This window comes from Hyperoodon ampullatus (assembly GCF_949752795.1).
Source record: "Hyperoodon ampullatus genome assembly, chromosome: 4".
In the NCBI taxonomy this organism is placed as follows: Eukaryota; Metazoa; Chordata; class Mammalia; order Artiodactyla; family Ziphiidae; genus Hyperoodon; species Hyperoodon ampullatus.
The window spans coordinates 52587728-52607477 of record NC_136917.1 but is presented as its reverse complement, the minus strand read 5'-3'; the positions used below and the strand labels follow the sequence as shown (position 1 = coordinate 52607477).

The 19750-nt window shown below is 42.7% G+C and overlaps 1 protein-coding gene across 2 annotated transcripts in view; it reads right to left on the bottom strand.

Moving 5' to 3' along the window:
* Positions 1-19020, bottom strand: part of PRELID2 (PRELI domain containing 2) — a gene marked incomplete at both ends in the record, with an annotated part of 70600 nt that extends 51580 nt beyond the window's left edge. The window contains 4 exons of one of the 2 annotated variants that reach the window (XM_079702270.1): positions 932-1137; positions 2628-2701; positions 4954-5011; positions 18946-19020. In XM_079702270.1, the coding sequence (XP_079558396.1) occupies positions 932-1137; positions 2628-2701; positions 4954-5011; positions 18946-19020 (413 nt within the window). The remainder of the gene's footprint in view (positions 1-931; positions 1138-2627; positions 2702-4953; positions 5012-18945) is intronic. The other variant, XM_079702271.1, reaches the window with a different exon arrangement.
* Between the last annotated feature and the right edge of the window lie 730 nt (positions 19021-19750).

The window sequence follows — 19750 nt, the reverse complement described above, 5'->3', positions numbered from 1 at the left end:
TTAAAAATTCTCTTTGGGCTTCCCTGGTGGCGCAGTGGTTGAGAGTCCGCCTGCCGATGCAGGGGACACGGGTTCGTGCCCTGGTCCGGGAAGATCCCACATGACGCAGAGCGGCTGGGCCCGTGAGCCATGGCCGCTGAGCCTGCGCATCCGGAGCCCGTGCTCCGCAACGGGAGAGGCCACAGCAGTGAGAGGCCCGCATACCGCAAAAAAAAAAAAAAAAAAAAAAAATTCTCCTTTAACATAATACTGTATGTCAACTATATTTCAATAATAAAATCAATTCTCCTTTAGAGAAACATTCACATATAGAATATACAAGGATCGTATGCTTCACAAATATTACAGTACTGTTTATATATAAGAGTAACTAGAAACCATCTGAACATCTGTCCAAAAGGAAAAAAGCTAAATAGAATGTAGTATAATGATAGGATTGAACACTATGCAGCAGTTCAAAGGAATAAACGATTTTATAGACATCAAATGGATAAAGTTTAGAAACATTCTACTAAACGAAAAAGATAAGTGCACAATGATTTACACAGAATGAAAGCATATATGTAAAAAAGATAATCAAAACCATACTGTACAGGTTCTATGAGTATCTAAAGGTATCTCTTAAAGGTCTGGAAGAATACTCAATACACTGATAACACTCACTGCCTCTGGAGAAGGCAAAAAGGGCACCAAATTGGATAGGACAGTCAGAAAGGAGTTGAGCTGTCATTTTTCCCCAAAGGGAAATCTAGTTACTGATTACTTGTGTGATTAAAAATTAATAGTATATAATTTATGTGAGTTGTAAACAGAGGTTATAAGTATGGAATCATAGCTTTTTAATATGCGTGCTCATTTGTGCTTCCCCACACCCAACCTACATGCACACCACACACACACACACACACACACACACACAAGGTGATCTTACCAATTTGGATTTTCTATACTTTCCCGGAAGACAGACTCTTCCTTCATGGATGCATATTGTGTCCATGTAAGGCAGTGACTCCTTATAGCCATGTTCCTTTCCTGAGGATTGAACCATGATTCCTCTTCTAACTGGACATTAGGTACCTTTAAAATGTTCACCTGTCCAAAAGACAGAAAATGGCTTTCTGAATTTAGGAAGAACGACTACATAAGGACTGTGTTCAGAGTTGCTTTTAGTCTTGGGGAATTAAGAGGACAAGTGATCCTGATATATGGATGATGGCTCACCAATGGCTGTAAGTCCTTGATAATCAAACATACTATGACCTTACTAAATGCTAGTAAGGACATGCAAATGGCCCAGGATTTACACAGTCTGTATAGTCCCTGGCCTTATTTCCCTAACTGCTAAACACTAAGCAAAGTATCAGCCTCCTTCGTGTCTCCTCTAGGGCTGGTTATGGCCTTCTTAAATTGACAGATTCTAATTGGGCCCACTTATGGGCTCACATGCAGGACAATATCAGATAAAATATTTTCTTCATTTTAAACTCTGCCCAATATCTAGAAATGTATGCTTTCCTAGGTGGAGGAAACATGCAAAGCTACAAAGGCAGAATTGTACAAGTCAGGGTGTTCTTAAATTATTTAAGAATGGAGATACAAGACAAAGTTGAATGCCTTTTTAAATAATAGATGCAAAGCATGTATACAGGGCAAAGGCAGGGTGCACACTCTGTGGAAAAAGCCAGCAATAATTTGCTGCACATACTGCAACATATTATTATCTGGAAAATAAAAGAAAGTTCATTTTCATTGTCATATCAGCCTTCTTTCCACTAAAGAAAACAACAGAGTCTTAATCCATGATAAGAAAGTGATGGAAGCTGCCATGTTTTCTACATACAGCACAGCAAAGCAATTTGCAAGCTAACCGGCAGGAGCCCCGCTGGGTTTTATATCACACACAGGATCACTTCCAGGTTGAAAAGACTGAGACATTTTTAAAAGTACACAGCAAGACACTCTCCTCTATTTCCTAATGATTCTAAAAGGACTCTTGTCAATAATCCCTCTACGGTTAAAGCAATGTGATTAAAAATTTCACTCACCTTTTTCCAACAATCACCAGAGTGCTCAAGGATTTCAAAGAGAGAAAACAATTTGCTATCATGAAGATTTCATCATCAATACCATTACTTTACAGAAACACACACAAAAAGACTTACAGAGGGTGCTGAAAACACTATACTCCCCAAACCATTCTTACTGACATTAAAATGGAAACTGAAGCTTTTCTCTTCCTTACTGAAGATTACACTTAATATTTACCATCTGCCCACTTCTGATCATTCTTACCTAAGAGTCATATCTACCATGGACAGATTAGAAAACACGGCCACTTTATGCAAAATGTCCAAAGTATCTTTTAAAATAATTGTAGCCCATCTCTATGTACACTAAGAGCCCTCCACAAAAGAGACAAAACAGACAGCAAAAAAACTCTCTCTGGTAGCACCTGTCAAAACTGAGGTTGGACAGGAGACAGATTTCTTCCTTTGAAGGGCTCTGAGGTAGGAGAACTGGGGAAGTTCTAACACTCCTTCACATCAGAAAATGCTATCTCTTTCTATGACTATTTGGAAAACACCCAACGTTACACCAAATCTGATTAAATTTTGAAATGAATTTACCTTCCTTAAAATTTCTGGAACCACATTTTGACAGACTGCAATCCTCCTTCTATAGATGATCCCTGTTGACACATCTAGAAACAGAAAATTTTTACACTCAAAAAAAAACTGACAGAAATGTATTCTTGTTTTAATGTCAATAAAACTTTTAATGTCAATCTCAATGTTCTATATGTAGAATTCCCAGAGAAAATATTTAACTCAAAACCCAGCATCCTGACCACTTTTCTGAGCCAAATCCCTCCAAGTATCTGTGAGCAAGGAATAAGGATAAAATAGCTAGCCACTCACACTGCACATTCTAAATTCAAGAACGAAAGAATCGTAAATCGTTCACTGCTCAGGACTATCAATGTCAACACTCCAATGGCCATGACTAATGAGCCTCCTGCTCAGCTCCAATGAAGAGAATGTTTTTTGTTTTTTGGGTTTCTTTTGTTTTGTTTTTTTTAGGGGGGTACGCGGGCCTCTCACTGTTGTGGCCTCTCCTGTTGCGGAGCACAGGCTCCAGACGTGCAGGCTCAGCGGCCATGGCTCACGGGCCCAGCCGCTCCGTGGTATGTGGGATCCTCCCGGACCGGGGCACGAACCCGTGTCCCCTGCACCGGCAGGCGGACTCTCAACCACTGCGCCACCAGGGAAGCCCAAAGAGAATGTTTTAACAAAACGATGAAGAATCTGATTCTGCCACCTTCTGCACCAAACATGTTTTCAAGCACAGGTTTCTGGCTACAAATTTAAACCTATTATTAATTATATTGGGCATACTCTTCTCTCGTAGGGGAGCAGACCCCCTGTGGCTGGAATTATTCTGTTCTGGAAAGAAGTTTACAGAATAGCACTAGGGACATTAAAAAAAAACACATACACACAATAAATGTGAGCTGAGAAAAAAAGGAAACCAAATCAGAGAAAAATATAAACTCTGAAGTGTTGTCTTTTGCTCTGTGAATTACTGTGACTCAGCATGTTCCTACAGTTTCTCAAAGCTCTGGCTATAACAGCCCTGAACCTTGGTGCAAACACTCTGAGTGCCCAGAAGTTGTTGGTAGGGTGAGAAATTGGTTCATCTCCTCTGCCCACTGGCATGCCTTTGGCCATCTCATCCAATGTCTGCAGCACACATAGTGAAAATGGATGAGCCACTCCCGGAGGCAAAGATGCCCCTGTCAGTGGTAGAAATTATAATTAACCACTTAGGAATATGCACATTGTTCTATCATTTGATCTTCTCAACAATCTAAAGGCAGGTTGTTATTATTTTCCCATTTAACGGATGAAGAAATAGAGCCTCCAAGAAGTTAGGTCATGTAGATAGTAACAAAATCAGGACCTGAAATCAGACTTTCCTAGTGCCATATAAAACCTTTCTCCTACAAGTGCAGGTACCTGAGAAAATGGCTTTTAATCATATTTACAGAGTTATGGGAGTGCAGGAAATAGCCTCGCAAAGACAGTTCTCTCTTCACCAAGCAGAGAGAATGCCTCAGAGTCACGAAATGAACATCTCATACATCTTCTCAGAAGGTTCAAGAGCATGGTAGACTGAGCCTGGGTGTCTCCAAAGGTTTACACATTGGTGATGTGCATCACTATAGCTTCCTTCATTGCCAGCTCTCGAGTTCAAACGCTGACAGTGAAAACGCTTCTACCAGAGATGTAAATGACAGAGAACAGGAAAGACTCCTACACTCCAGTCCAAGGATCAGTAAACATCTTCTGTAAAGCGCCAGATGGTAAATATTAATATTTTAGGTTTTGTGGGCCATACAGTCTCTGTTACCACAACTCTACTGTTGTGATAAGGAAGTAAAAAACAGATAATACATAAACAAATGGGCATAGCTGTGTGCCAATAAAACTTATTTACAACAGGCAACACAAGTATAATTTGTCAAGCCCTACTCTAGTCAATACTGCACCGTATTGTTAAGCAGTTTTGATTCCATAATCCAATCATTTTACAGTCACATCTCATATACATGCTATTAGTCATATCTATTTTGCCATCTATAAAATGATATATGAATATATCAAGAGACATAGCCATGTGACCTCATTGTTCTGGGGATTAAGTTAATAAAAGTAAGAGTGCCTGGCACACCTTAAGTGTTCAAAAATGTAAACTGTCACAGCTGTCATCAATTCTTAATGGAGAAAGTGACAAGAGCATAAGGCATGCCTTCTACTGCTGGAAATGCCAGGTGCTCTTTTCTATCAGTCACCTCGAATACAGAACTATACCTGTTAATATACCTGTTTAAAATATAACAGGCCACACACACACACAAAGACACACATCTTTACAAAGATCAGTAGCACTTACCTTTTTTTTCCTCCACAATTTTTACAGAGATGACATTTTTATCCATGGGGTTTGGATACTAAATGAAAACACATAAAGAAAAATTACCATTCTTTTTTTTACCAAAGTGAATTACTGCATAGTAACCAGTTATTTGCAGAAACAGTAAATATTATCCAAGCAATCTCTAAGGCCAGTTTTCAATCAAGCGTCTTAATTTTACTAGTTCGTAATAGGTAAGTAGATGCTGTCATCAACTGGACCTGTATGAAATCAGGAGAAACCTTCTTTGGAGTCAACCTAGCTCTGGATGGAGAGGGGGAGGTTAGGTTAAGCTAATTAATAAATAATACTATTAATACTGAACCAGCCTTACATAAATCAAGCGTGTTCTTTGTAAGAGGCACTGCATTGAATGCTTTACTTGCATGATCTTTTTTAAAAGCAGCCTCTCTGTTGTGATTGGATCATGGGATATCATTATCCCATCTTTCAGAAACTAAATGGAAACTAAATAAAATCAGAAAGCTTAGGGTCACCCAGCTGGTTAGTGGTAGAGCCACAAAATTAAATCAGGCCTAGTATCAATACATAGTGAATTCCTTCACTATTGTCCTTTACTATTGCCCGGTGGCTGGGTCAGCATCACAGGAGTATAATCACAGAAGGAGTCTATGCCAGGTGCTCAATAGTTTATTTATGTATATATGTGTATGGCTGAGTCACTTTGCTGTACAGAAGAAACTGGCACAGCACTGTAAATCAACTATATTTCAATAAAGAAAAAAATACCAAAAAAAGTTTATTTATTGATTAAATTCCCCTGAAACACAATTTCATGTTAATAAAAAGCTGATAGGCCTTCCCTGGTGGCACAGTGGTTAAGAATCCACCTGCCAGGGCTTCCCTGGTGGCACAGTGGTTAGGAATCCACCTGCCAATGCAGGGGGCATGGGTTCAAGCCCTCGTTCAGGAAGATCCCACACGCTGCAGAGCAGCTAGGCCCATGTGCCACAACTACTGAGCCTGCACTCTAGAGGCCGCACGCCTAGAGCCGGTGCTCTGAGACAAGAGAGGCCACCGCAATGAAAGGCCCACACATGGCAATGACAAGTAGCCCTCGCTCACCGCAACTAAAAAGAAAGCCCACGCGCAGCAACGAAGACCCAACGCAGCCAAACATAAATTAATTAATTAATAAGAAAGGGGAAAAAAAAAAAAAAAAGAATCCACCTGCCAACGCAGGGGACATGGGTTTGAGCCCTGGTCCAGGAAGATCCCACATGCCACGGAGCAACTAAGCCCGTGCGCCACAACTACTGAGCCCGCGTGCCTAGAGCCCGTACTCCGCAACAAGAGAAGCCACCGCAATGAGAAGCCCACGCGTGCACCACAACGAAGAGTAGCCCCTGCTCGCCACAACTAGAAAGGTCGTGCGCAGCAACGAAGACCCAACACAGCCAAAAATAAATTTATGAAAAGAAAAAAAACTGATAATAGCTACCATTTTTGTCCTAGGCAGTTTAATATATTATTTCAGTTTAATTCTCAAAACTATTCCATGAGTTACATTCTGGGGTTTTTTTTTTTCCCCCTTTCACTTGTGAGAAATTAAGCTTGGATAAACTAAGTCATTTGCTCAAAATCCCCCAGCTAATGAGCATCAAGACTGTAATTTAGCCACAGATACTTTCTTTTGCCTTCAAGGCCTGCCCACCTAACCTACCCTCAAACACCTCAGTCACTCAAACCCCACACTTTCCACTGCTCAGATGCAAAAAGAGACTCAGACAGTAGAAGTCCTCAAAGCCAGAGGACAAGCAGGCTGCTGACCAGGCCTGCTGAACGCCTGTCGGGCTCTATTCCCAGAGGTTTACTGCTTCATCATGCGATCTAATATGAAAGAAAAATCACAGGGAAGTCTTATCCAAAACACCGTAAGGTGCTGAGGGGGAGATGAGAGCAGCGAACAGGCTGGGGGGGTGGGGGGGGCGGGCAGGGCACAGGGCCCTCCACTTGGTAAGCTTGAGCTTTAAGCCTTCTGAACCCAGGAAATGGTCTACAAAACTCAGTGAGCAGGGCTCTTCCCCACCCCACGGCAGCTCTGTGTCTGCATGCATCCGTTTGTATAAGAGGTTGACTGAGGGACTGATTTTTCAGGGAAAAGGAACCATCACTTTCACACATTGTTAAAGATATCTGTGGCCCCAAAAGACCTGGGATAAGAACACAGACTCTACAAGAGCAGGAATTTTGTATCTCCACCAGCCAGCACAGTGTCTGGCACATAGCAGGCACTCAATGAATATTTGCTGAATGAATGAACAATCTGGAAGATAACCTCTGGGATCAATGTGGAAACTAAACCTTACTCCCTTCGAGGACCAGGGGAACCAATCTATGAAGCGAGCGGTGGGCTCAGTCCTTGGCATCCTCAACACCACATCACACCCCATGCCATAAACTCTGCCAGTCACACTCCCATCCGGGCAACTGCAATCTTGATAACACATCAACAACTTGCCTTTTTGTTTGTTTGTCTGTGGCCACACGCTCGGCTTTTAGGATCTTAGTTCCCAGACCAGGGATCAAACCCAGGCCCCGGCAGTGAAAGCACCAAGTCCAAACCACTGGACTGCCAAGGAATTCCCCAACATGGCTGTTTAAATATTTATTTATTCATTCATTCATGTTTGCTCCAGAAAAAAAATGCTCAAAATTACAATGCTTGTTTTCTTGAAGTTTAACCTTCAGTATTTGTTTGAAGATAATGGCCATCACGGGGGGTCAGGTTTAGCTATTCTGTCCCTCAGCAAGGGGGCTTCACTTACACAACATCCTTGAAGTGAGGGAGATATCTGAGACTCACACAGATGCCCTTAATTTTTAGTGTGTGTGTGTGTGTGTATAGAAATCAGAACTCTTATACTAAGGTAAAATGAGAGTATGAGAATATTGCCTCTACTACAGTTCTATTTCACTCATTTTATTATATTCATCAATACATCCTAACTGACTGAATATTATAAATACACTGTAAGTTGTAGGAAGATGACTGAACTAAATTATGAAAGAGGTTGGAAACATAATCACCAGAGAAGGCTAATGATAAAAATTCCCCAAGTTCTGATTACTTCACAAAGTTATCAGTGAAATTCCTAAAGATTATAAACTCAAATGCTTTACTCATGCTTTTATATAACTTTAATATCTGCTTATTAGGGTGAAGGGTATCGATTTAAATAATAGTGAAACTATTCTTCACTTAACAGTTTTCTGACTACCTAAGCATTGTTCCAGGCACTAGGGACAGTGTAGTGAAACAAACAAGATTGTAGCCTCTTAGAGAGTTTACATGTTAGTCAGAAAAACAAAAAATAAAATATATAAGGAGAAAATAAATCAGACTAAGGGATAACAGGGGCTTGGGAAATCATGAAGAGGAGCCATTGTAAAATACTTAAGGGTCACTCATTAGACAATTCTTGCAAATTAAAAAGTAAAATGGAAGTTGTCTCAGCCAAACACAAGAAATCCTAGGGCTTCCCTGGTGGCGCAGTGGTTGGGAGTCCGCCTGCCGATGCAGGGGACACGGGTTCGTGTCCCGGTCTGGGAGGATCCCACATGCCGCGGAGTGGCTGGGTCCGTGAGCCATGGCCGCTGAGCCTTGCGCGTCCGGAGCCTGTGCTCCGCAGCGGGAGAGGCCACGACAGTGAGAGGCCCGCGTACCACAAAAAAAAAAAAAAAAAAAAAGAAATCCTAAACTATTCGCTCTAGTAAACTCATTTGCAAGATTCAAGGCATTTTCCTATGCAACTACTTTTGGAGTTGAAGAGACATGAGCCTCAAGTTTCCTTCCATATGTGAATGGAAAAAGAAATCAGAGGTTTATTTACAATAGCTAAATACCATGACGTGAAAGGCATATATTTTAACTTTTTTTAAAGATTTATTGTGCTGAGGCGCCCCCTACCTGGCATTACTCAAAAATTTCTGACACCATCTTGTGGTAACTTGAATATTCATGATTGAATTCACAAAAATGTATCTGAAGTCAGCTAATAAGGGCTCGAGAGAGGGAAGGCTGCTCAGAGAGGATCACCACCAGGAACGCCAATTGGGAAGACAGGAAGCAGGTGACCAGGCTTTTCTGGACACCTGTACAAACACAGTGTGACAGTGGAAAGGGTTAAGCTAGATCAGGATCAAGCCCACCAGACTTAATTGCACATCTACTTTGCCCGTGCAGAGTGCTATATTAGAGGTCACCATATGTATTATCTCATTTTGGTCTCCTCAAAATGAGTAAATCTCTTAACAAGTGTTAAGATAAGGAGTCTCCATGTTAAAAACATAATGGTATAAGACCTGCACACGAGCAGGGTAACCCTGGGATATTCCGGTCCCCGCTACACACTAGTGACCTTCATGGAAGCAAAGTGGACTGATGACCCAAATATCTACCAAAAACACTTGCCATCCTTGGAACTCACTCAGTGGACCACAAACTGCAGTGGCTAATAATTACTGCACAGGGCTCTGCACATTTGCCATACTTTCTGGGTGACACAAGGGATTTTTCAAGGTATATTTGAGTTCATTCTGAATTTACTTATAATTTTTACATTCTTCACAGAACGTATAAACTAATCCCTTCCCTTTCCCCAAGATATAAATGTGTTGCAAATATCACTGCTTATATTATATGTATGTAACAGTCTAACAAGGGTAAAACATAGACTCTCCTACACTGTCATATACCTTGCTTTCATGTGTTTTACATATTAAAAGGCAAGAGGCCAAAAATTTCAAAATAATGGGTAAAAAACAAAATACACATTAAAACAAATACATAGCTATGAAGAGTGAGAGGTCAAGAAATAGAGTCCATCTAACTACAGGAATAACATTCAGTACATTTCTGGGAGTAGATCCATGAAAATAGGGTATATTTACGTTTCTTACTTACAAGGGGAAAATATAATAAGCTTTCATAAAGCTGACTCTTAAGAGAGTTAGGAGTTATTAACATATCAACTTTCCAGGACTTCGGTGTCCCAGTGGTTAAGACTCCAAACTCCCTATGCAGGGGGCCAGGGTTTGATCCCTGGTCAGGGAACTAGATCCCGCATGCATGCCACAACTACGACCTGGTGCAGCCAAATAAATAATTTTTTTTTTTTTTTTTTTTAAAGAAAGGGGTTTCCCTGGTGGCGCAGCGGTTGAGAGTCTGCCTGCCAATGCAGGGGACACGGGTTCATGCCCCGGTCCGGGAGGATCCCACATGCCGCGGAGCGGCTAGGCCCGTGAGCCATGGCCGCTGAGCCTGTGCGTCCGGAGCCTGTGCTCCGCAACGGGAGAGGCCACAACAGTGAGAGGCCCACGTACCACAAAAAAAAAAAAAAAAAGCAAAGTTGACTTTATACCAAGACCAAATGATTAGTCAAAATGTCAATGACCAAAGACTAAACACAGGGCTTCCCTGGTGGCGCAGTGGTTGAGAGTCCGCCTGCCGATGCAGGGCACGCGGGTTCGTGCCCCAGTCTGGGAGGATTCTGCGTGCCGCGGAGCGGCTGGGCCCGTGAGCCGTGGCCACTGGGCCTGCGCGTCCGGAGCCTGTGCTCCGCAATGGGAGAGGCCACAACAGTGAGAGGCCCGCGTACCGCAAAAACAAAAAAACAACAACAAAGAAAAAAAAAAGACTAAACACATTTAAGTCAACAAACATTTTGAATGGCTGTTCGTTGGCCTTCGCAGTAGGAGGATGAAGTAGAAGAAACAAAGGACAAGGAGGCAAGATGTGCAGACTGTGATGCTGCCATCTGTGAAGCCCGGGTGGTAGACCACCAGATGATCCTCAAAGGCCCTTCTGGTGGGACAAGTTATGATTCTAAACAAAGGCCAACCAACGTCACTTCACACTCATTCATACCAAAATGTCCCAATAATTGGCAATGACATAATGATGTTTATTAAAAAGAATCATTCATACAATTGTGACACCAAGGAAAATCCTCTTCCCTAAATGTTAAATGCAGCACTATGTACAATAGCCAAGACATGGAACCAACATAAATGTCCATCGACAGATGAATGGATAAAGATGTGGCATATATATACAATGGAATATTACTCAGCCATAAAACGAAAGGAAACTGAGTTATTTGTAGTGAGATGGATGGACCTAGAGTCTGTCATACAGAGTGAAGTAAGTCAGAAAGAGAAAAACAAATACTGTATTCTAACACATATACATGGAATCTTAAAAAATAAATAAATAAATGATACTGATGAGCACAGTTGCAGGGCAGGAATAAAGACACAGACATAGAGAATGGACTTGAGGACACGGGGGCAGGGAGAGGGAAGCTGGGGTAAAGTGAGAGTAGCATCGACATATGTACACTACTGAATGTAAAATAGATAGCTAGTGGGAAGCAGCAGCATAGCTCAGGGAGATCAGCTCGGTGCTTTGCAATGACCTAGAGGGGTGGGGTAGGGAGGGTGGGAGGGAGGCTCAAGAAGGAGGGCATATGGGGACATATGTATGCATATGGCTGATTCACTTTGGTGTGCAACAGAAACTAACACAGTATTGTGAAACAATTATATTCCAATAAAGATCTATTTTTTTAAAAAAATGCATACACAAACCCAATGCATTTAAAGTTACAAAGTCTACAAAATAACTAATCAGTACTCTTGGGAAGCACCATGGTCCAGAAAGCACTAAGGAACTGAAGAGGAGACTTAGATACAACAACTAAATGTAATGTGGGGTCCTGGATTGAATCCTAGACTGAAAAAAAATTGTATTAGTAAACAAGTGCCAAAATTTGAATAATGTTTATAGGACAGTTAACATGGTATCAGTGTTAATTCCCTGATTTTAAAAATTATATAGTGGTTTGAGGAAGTTAAGGACACGAATTTTCTGTCTGTTTTTGCAACATTTTGTAAGTCAAATTACTTCTAAATGAAAAGTTAAGAAATAAACGAAAGTAAAATAAAGAAAGTCTGGGAAACAGAATGAGTTTTAGAATCTAAGAGACCTCAGTTGATGCCCACCTATGGCAGTCTCAGGCAAATTATCTCAGTCAGTCCAGTTTTCTCATCTGTAAAATGAGAAAAACAAAAACAAAAAAAAAACAAAAAAAAATCTACCTCAAAGAGTTGTTATAGAAATTCAAGGAAATAATTTTATGTAAAGTGTAACACCTGGCACCCTTACTGGTTTTGCTACTAAAAAATGACTCAATATTTTTGAAAACTTAGTTTCAAGACTTCAGTCTTTATCTTGTAACCTACTGTGGTGTCATATTAAGTATACTATTAGTGCCCATTTGCAATCCAGATATATTTAAATGATTATTCAAAAATTACTAGAAGATATTTCTTATTTTCCTAGACTAGTAAAACCTCACAAGCTCATGCTTTACCATTGCAGAATTTGTAGAAGATACGACAAGGACTCCTTGACACATCCCTGCCCACTAGCATTAGGGGAAGCGCCACATTGGAGAAGAGAATAGAGAGAACACTGACTTTTTAAAAAGGCAACAAACTCTAAGTACTCTAAAAGCCCTTACAGATTTATAATTAAAACATGAATCTTGCACCACACTGTATGTCTGTGATATGCCCCTGAGAAGGCACTTACCACAAAAATTAATTTATTTCCCTTTTTCCCCTTTGACAGTGAGCTCCTTGAGGCCAGGGATATGTTTTATTTAGCTTTTCAGCTCCCAGGGGCCAAATGATACACAGACCTATTGTGGATTTCTATTAGGAGACATATAATGAATGTTTAACTACTATACTTTGATAGTTAAAATTTTCCTATCTTTCAGGCACTAAGCCACAACTTCTACTAGGTAACTTACTAAGTATGCTTTAATATTATTTAAATGACATTTTAAAAATAAGTCATAATTCGGGGCTCCCCTGGTAGCGCAGTGGTTGAGAGTCTGCCTGCTGATGCAGGGGACACGGGTTTGTGCCCCAGTCTGGGAAGATCCCACATGCCGCGGAGCGGCTAGGCCCGTGAGCCATGGCCGCTGAGCCTGCGCGTCCGGAGCCTGTGCTCTGCAACGGGAGAGGCCACAACAGTGAGAGGCCCACGTATCGCCAAAAAAAAAAAAAAAAAAAAGTCATAATTCAAATATGCACCTTTATTCATGTTTACTCTCCCTTTAATTACTCCAAGTTAAAAAGATTTCTGCAGACTACTTCTCTCAGCTTTTCATTTTCAAGTTCATGGATTTACATGTCATAAATTATTTCTGTTAGTATTATTATAACGATTTTTAACAAGTACTTTAAAAGTACTTGTTTTAAACAAGTACTAAAGCACCTACTGTGTGGTGACATTAAACTATGTATATTGTATGCAACTGTGTGCATTATCCAACTTACTTTCCCCCAACAACTCCAGACGATATTATTATTAATATTATGCAGATGAGGAAACTGAGGCATAGCAAAATGAACTGACTTGCCCAAACTCACACAGCTAGAAGCACCCCGACACCTGGCTGATGTCAGAGCCCACGCTCTTCCTGTCTGCACCTTCTTCCCGTCGTGCCTAATTTTCTAGTGGAATTGAGGATAGGAAGATAAAAGTGAAGAAAGACTATTATAGTGTGAACAAAAAGATACATAACCATTATGCTAACCCAGGCCTATCATTTTCAAATCACTTATTTTGGAAATACGGGTCCACTCCAAATATTTCAGGAGCTCTGTAGGGAGAGATGTTCCACACATGTGTCAGATATGCAAGGAAGAAAAAATAGGATCAGAAATGGAAACATTATTAATTACCCAATCAACTTTCTACTCTAAATGGAAATAGCCATTCATAAATCCCCTTTCTGAGTTTAAGGGTAAACATTCAAACCATTTTGTTCACAACATCAAGCTCCTGGCTAGAATAAATAATATCCGAGGCCACTGTGTTGAAGCAAAGAAATTATTTTAATCTGTCTGCTTGATTACAGTACCCAAAGTAAGGACATGTTACTGAATCCACACTGGCTTCGGTCTGAAATTACATAGGGCTAAATCCTGAAGACAGTATTTCACTCATTCATTCAATAAGGATTTGCTGATAACCTACTATGTTCCAGGATCTCTTTGGATACTTGAGATACATCAGGAACAGATGATAAAATCTCCACCCATGAAGCTTACACTCTATTCACAGTGATTCTTTTACCTACAGCATAACAAGAAAATCAACCTGAACAACTCTATGCTAAGAAAAACTGTAGCTTCTCTGGCCTCATTTAGAATAAACAAGAAAAATCCAGGCCACATAATGGCCTTTTGTATGACTTTAAATTTCAGGTAGACAAAATTTAGGAAGTCTTTTAGGAAGAAATTTTTAGAAAATCTAGGAATCCAGCTCATGCAAGGCAAGCCCATTAAACAGACCCATGTTAGCTTCCAGAGATGAGTAAGCCTATCAGCTGCTATATCCATCTATGCAACAGTGTGTTCTCTTTGCAGATGGTTTTCAGTAAAAGGAAGGAAACAGCTATAAATGATGATAACTAGAAAGCTAAGAGTCATTCAAAGAAAGAAACCAAAACACACTGTCAGGAGCACTGACACTGTAGTTCATGGCAAGTGCAGTTTAGCATCTGATGAATAAACCATCTTGGTTTTCACAGCACTCCTCTATGAAGAGTTCAATGAGAAACATTGCACTCCACGAACAAAGAGTATTGTGGTGTTTGTTTTCAAGGTGCCACTTAGCTTTGAGAGTATGTAGCTAATATTTTGCCTGTAGTATCCAACAGGCAGGTGTAAGAAGAGCAAACATTCCTCAGGTTTTAAAAATAGCAGGATATTATAACTTGGAAGGCAAGCCGTAACATGCCAAAAGCCAGAGATCAGTAGACTCTATTTAAAATAGAACTTCCTCAGTGCTGTAGCACCTTCAAACATACCATTGTGCAAAATCAGATTAAATGCTTCCCAGAGATCCTATGATTGTCCCTTCTGCCAAGTGCTTTCCTTTGAATAAAAAAAAATATATACAAAAAGAGTAAAAGAAAAATAAAAGTGTATTTTGCTAAAAGGCTCATTCTTACTACCTTATGCTTTAAAAGAAACATATGCTTGTCAAACTGTTACACATCTGATCCTCACAACAATCCTGGGAGACTGGTGGGGTACATAGCATATCATTTCACAGATAAGAAATTAAGACAGTAGGGTTGTCTCATAAGGTTGTGCATGTTGCTCACTGCACAAGGTTTTCCAGTCAAGCAGGCCATTGGGCACCTAGAAGAAGGAGCACTTTTTTCTAACTTGCATAAGTAGCCCCATACACCTCCCACTAGCCCCATTTACTGTGAGCTTATGGGTGTAGAACACCTAGATGATGCCTCTTTCTAATTTGCTCAAGGGCACAGTATAGGCTGGTGAAAACTGTTTCCCAAGGCCACCTCAAAACTGCTTTTAATGAAGGAAGCACAATGATTGGAATCCAGGTCTACTGACTTCCAGTTCATGGCTTTAAATAATGTAAGGTGGGGACCTCCCTGGTGGTCCAGTGGTTAAGACTCCTCGCTTCTACTGCAGGGGGCACAGATTTGATCCCTGGTCAGGGAACTAAGATCCCGCATGCCGCGCAGCCAAAAAAAAAAAAAAAAAAAAGAGAGAGAGAAAGAAAAGAAAAGAAAAAAGAATGAATAATGTAAGGTAAAAATTCTCAGAGCAACTGAATTTACTGACATCCTAGAGACAGTCACATAGCCCCATCCAGGGATCTCTGAAGGACTGCCTTGTGAATAGAAAGAATGCAAGTGTACTGTCCATAGAGATAACACTGTCCCATCCCTAGACCTTTTCTGCAAATGTCCTCCTCCACTTTCCCTAGCCTTACCTTCCAAAATGTCCTCCTCAGTTTTTACTTACTATGTGCCAGGCACTTTTCTAAGTATTGTATAAGAACTCTTCCAGGGCTTCCCTGGTGGTGCAGTGGTTGAGAGTATGCCTGCCAATGCAGGGGACACAGGTTCGTGCCCCGGTCCGGGAGGATCCCACATGCCGCGGAGCGGCTGGGCCCGTGAGCCATGGCCGCTGAGCCTGCGCGTCTGGAGCCTGTGCTGCACAACGGGAGAGGCCACAACAGTGAGAGGCCCGCGTACTGCAAAAAAAAAAAAAAAACTCTTCCAGATCCTAACTAAACCGAGCTAGAGAAGCGACCTCAGCTATAACACCTGGCACCTAAAAACTGCCCACCTGAGCCCAGTCAACTCGTAGAAATGTGAGAATTAAAAGCTTTCCATCAAAAGCTTACCATTGGTTTAGGCCACTAAATCACTAGGGTGATCTGTTACACAGCAGATAACCAAAACAATGTATTTTCTCACCCTCGCACCTTCAAAGCTATACCCTTAGACCAGGCACAACCGGTCGGAGATGAATAAACCCTGAGAGAAGACTGCAGGCAAAAGGAAACTGTAGACTCTACACAAAGTAGAGTCTACAGCACGGTATTCCCTCAGTGATTATCTGAGTGTCTATTATGTGCAAGGCAGCACAGCCTGGTGATTAGGGGGTGTGAGCTTGGAGTCAGATATGTTGAAATCCTGGCTCTCCCACTTGCTAGCTGCGGGAGCTTGGAATCTGAACCGCAGTTTCTCCAGACCATGGAATGGAAGTCAATCCTAACTACTTCCTGAAGCTGCTGGGAGGAGTAAAAACGATAACGTATGACAGCACTTCCTCCCCCACCCCGCCGGCCTAGGAAACTCGTCTCATGTTTCAGCCATCACTTCACAAATGTCACTTTCTCGAAGAAGTCTTCCCCATGTCACCCTCTGGGACTTCGCAACACTGTGAACTTTCCCTGTGTAAATACACATCATCAGCTGGAGTTACGTTTTCCCTTGTTAATCATTTATTAATGTCAGTCTCACCCACCAGAGACCATCAGCTCCATGAGAAGAGAGTCTGTCTGTGGTGCCCTACACCCAGCGCAGAGCCTGGCACACAAAGTGTCTCTAAACACCTGCTGAATGAAAGAAAAGCATTTAGCCCAGAAGCTTGACACATGCCAAGTACTCTCTAAATGAGAGCTTGGCACTGTGCTACGTGTTTCCTCAGTAGTGAGACCTACCCCGAGGAAGGTTAGAGCCTAATGAGGGAAAAGACACATGCAGTAGTAACTACCCAACACTGTAGAAGACGGTCACTGAGGCCCAAAGTGTCCCTCCAGCTCTGACAAGGCAGAGATTGCCTCTTGATGAGGACAACCCAGAAAGGCTTTCCAAAGGGGCAGTGACACTGGAGAATCCACACTCCAAAGTGCCAGCCCTAAAACAAAAATGGGGTGTTGGCTTTTTCTCTTTAGGGCCCAGAAGCCTAGCCTAAGGCAAAGTCTACAGCACATCTGTAATTCATTTATTCATTCATTTATTCATTCATCATTCATCAGATTTGTATTGAGCACCTAGTAGGTACCAGGTACTACATACAGGAGATAATTAACAATATTAACCAGCTGACATTCCCCCCCAAAAAAGGCCTCCATGGCAGCATCATGTTAACCAGGGTCCTACTCACTCCTTTGTGACCTGGGCCCCCAAGTGCATCCTCTAATGGAGGTCAGGTCTTATCACTTAAAAAAATCCATCTCCAGGCTTCCAGGTGGCACACCGGGAGCACTGCCAGTGGCAGCTGTCCAAGGCAAATTACAATTCTTGCAAATCTTCCTCAAGATCGTGAAAGCTGAAAGAAGATCTGATACAACACTCATCTGTGGACAAAAAACGTCACCTGCCATTTCAGTAAACAAACGATGTTGTGGCCATAAGTCCTTCAGCCTCTGCAGCCATCCCCAGCAGTGCACCCTGAGGGGGTTCAGGACGGAGAAAAACAGGATACAGGTCCTAGATAGTTAAGGCACTTATCAAAGGAATTTCAATGGGCCCAGACTCTTGCATTGTTCCATACACAGAAAAACACTAATTTCATTAACTTGAGATGTCCCGTTTTCTTTAATTAGCAGTAATCTTTGGATGGTCAACTATCCTTTTTTTTGTCTGAACTCCTATATACCCTGGCCCCTCCCTTTCCTCCTCAGACCAGCCCCAAGGAGCTATCTCAGAGGCTGTATCCAGGCTTAAGTCCTCAGCAATTCTGCCCAATAAAACATAATTCTCAACTTTTAGGTTGTGCATTTTTTTAAGTGGACACATCTTAGATGCAGAAACTGAAGCCTAGAGAGAAAATGACCCTTGACCAAGGTCATCAAGTGAACTAACTAAAGGCAGAACCAGACTAGAAAGAAATTTCCCATTCTACCGTTACGAGCCACAGTCCCAGGAGCAGCTCTTGAGATAAAGAGGGCCACTGAATATTGAGGCTAGGGTGTACAGTTATAGTAGCACAAACAACAACAATATATTTTAAAGAACTTAGCAAGCATCAGTCACTGTGATAAGCACTTTACGGGAATTATTTCACTTGAATCCTCACAACTCCTGAGTTGGTACTATTATTTTTCCCATTTTACATATTACAAAACTAAGGCATGGGGACTGCCCAAAGTCCCAAGCTGTTAATAAAAGAGAAAGTGGTGAGGTGGTAGATGACGGCTTCAACAGCCTCCACTAGCTTTGAAGGAGTCAATGATGTACTAGAGAGATCGAGAAGCCCTGTGCAGCCTCACCGGAGCTCCAGAACTTGGGTTCCCCGCGACTCTCCCTCCAGCTGGGGCAGGGTGTGAACGTGATGCCGCGCACGGAGCCTTTCGCTCATCCTAGTGGGGGAGCTCTCAAGGAAATCCACCCCCGCCCTCGCCCAGCACATCCCAGAGGCGAAACCCGCAGTTGGAAGGGGAGACCGACCGTGGGTGTGGACCTCCGAGCGGACAGAGGGGTGCAGAGTGGAGGTGAGGGGAGCTGCGGGCGCCCGCTGCCCGGAGCGCAGACCGCTGGGCCACCGGGGCAGCGCGGGAGAATGCGAGCCCCGGCCGAGAAAGAGCGGGGCGAATACCTTTCGGAGGAAGCTGGCGACCACCTGCTCGAAGGGGTACTTGAACACCTCGTGCACGTCCACGGTGACCCCCATTCCGGCGCGCCTGCCACGCCTCCGCCGAGCACACTGCTGCTGGAGCTCTGTAGGTGCCGGGCCGCAGGCGTCCGCGTCAGGGTAGCCGAAGGGGCGTGGGAGGTTTTTTTTCTCCTCCTTTTTCAAACTTTCGAAACTTTATTGTCCAGAGAACCAGACAGTCGGTCACGCCCCCGCCCCCTTCCGCCAGCGTCCCGTCGGGCGGCGGGCGCGGGAGGTGCCGGGGCCCCTGGCGGTGTCGACTGGAGGCGCCTGGAGCGGCCCGGCCCCGGCCCCGCCCCTCCCCGCGCCGGTCACGCCTCGTCCTGACCACGCCACGCCCCCGACCACGCCTATGGACCCAAGTATCCGCCCTGGAGCCCCGGCGTAGTGTCTTGTAGGCTTGGACCCTGCCACTGAGGCTTTTGTCATCACCTCTCCTGGAGCCTTAAGCCGCTATTGGCAGCACTAAAAAAAAAGTAATAATAAATACATAAACTACCCTCCCTCCAAGTTTAGGGATTGTAATATAACCCCCCTCGTGTTGCCGAGTCCTGTGTGACAAAGACCAACAGCTTCATTACTCACTCGACCCGGGCAGCTGCCTCTGTGGCTTTAGGTTGCATCTCAAGTACTTAAAAATTGCCCATATCTGCATCTGACTCCGTAAGGAAATCCTACGCTCAGGAAAGGTTAAACACCATGGAGCAAGCAAGTGAATCCATTAATCCAATAACTTATCCAACATGTT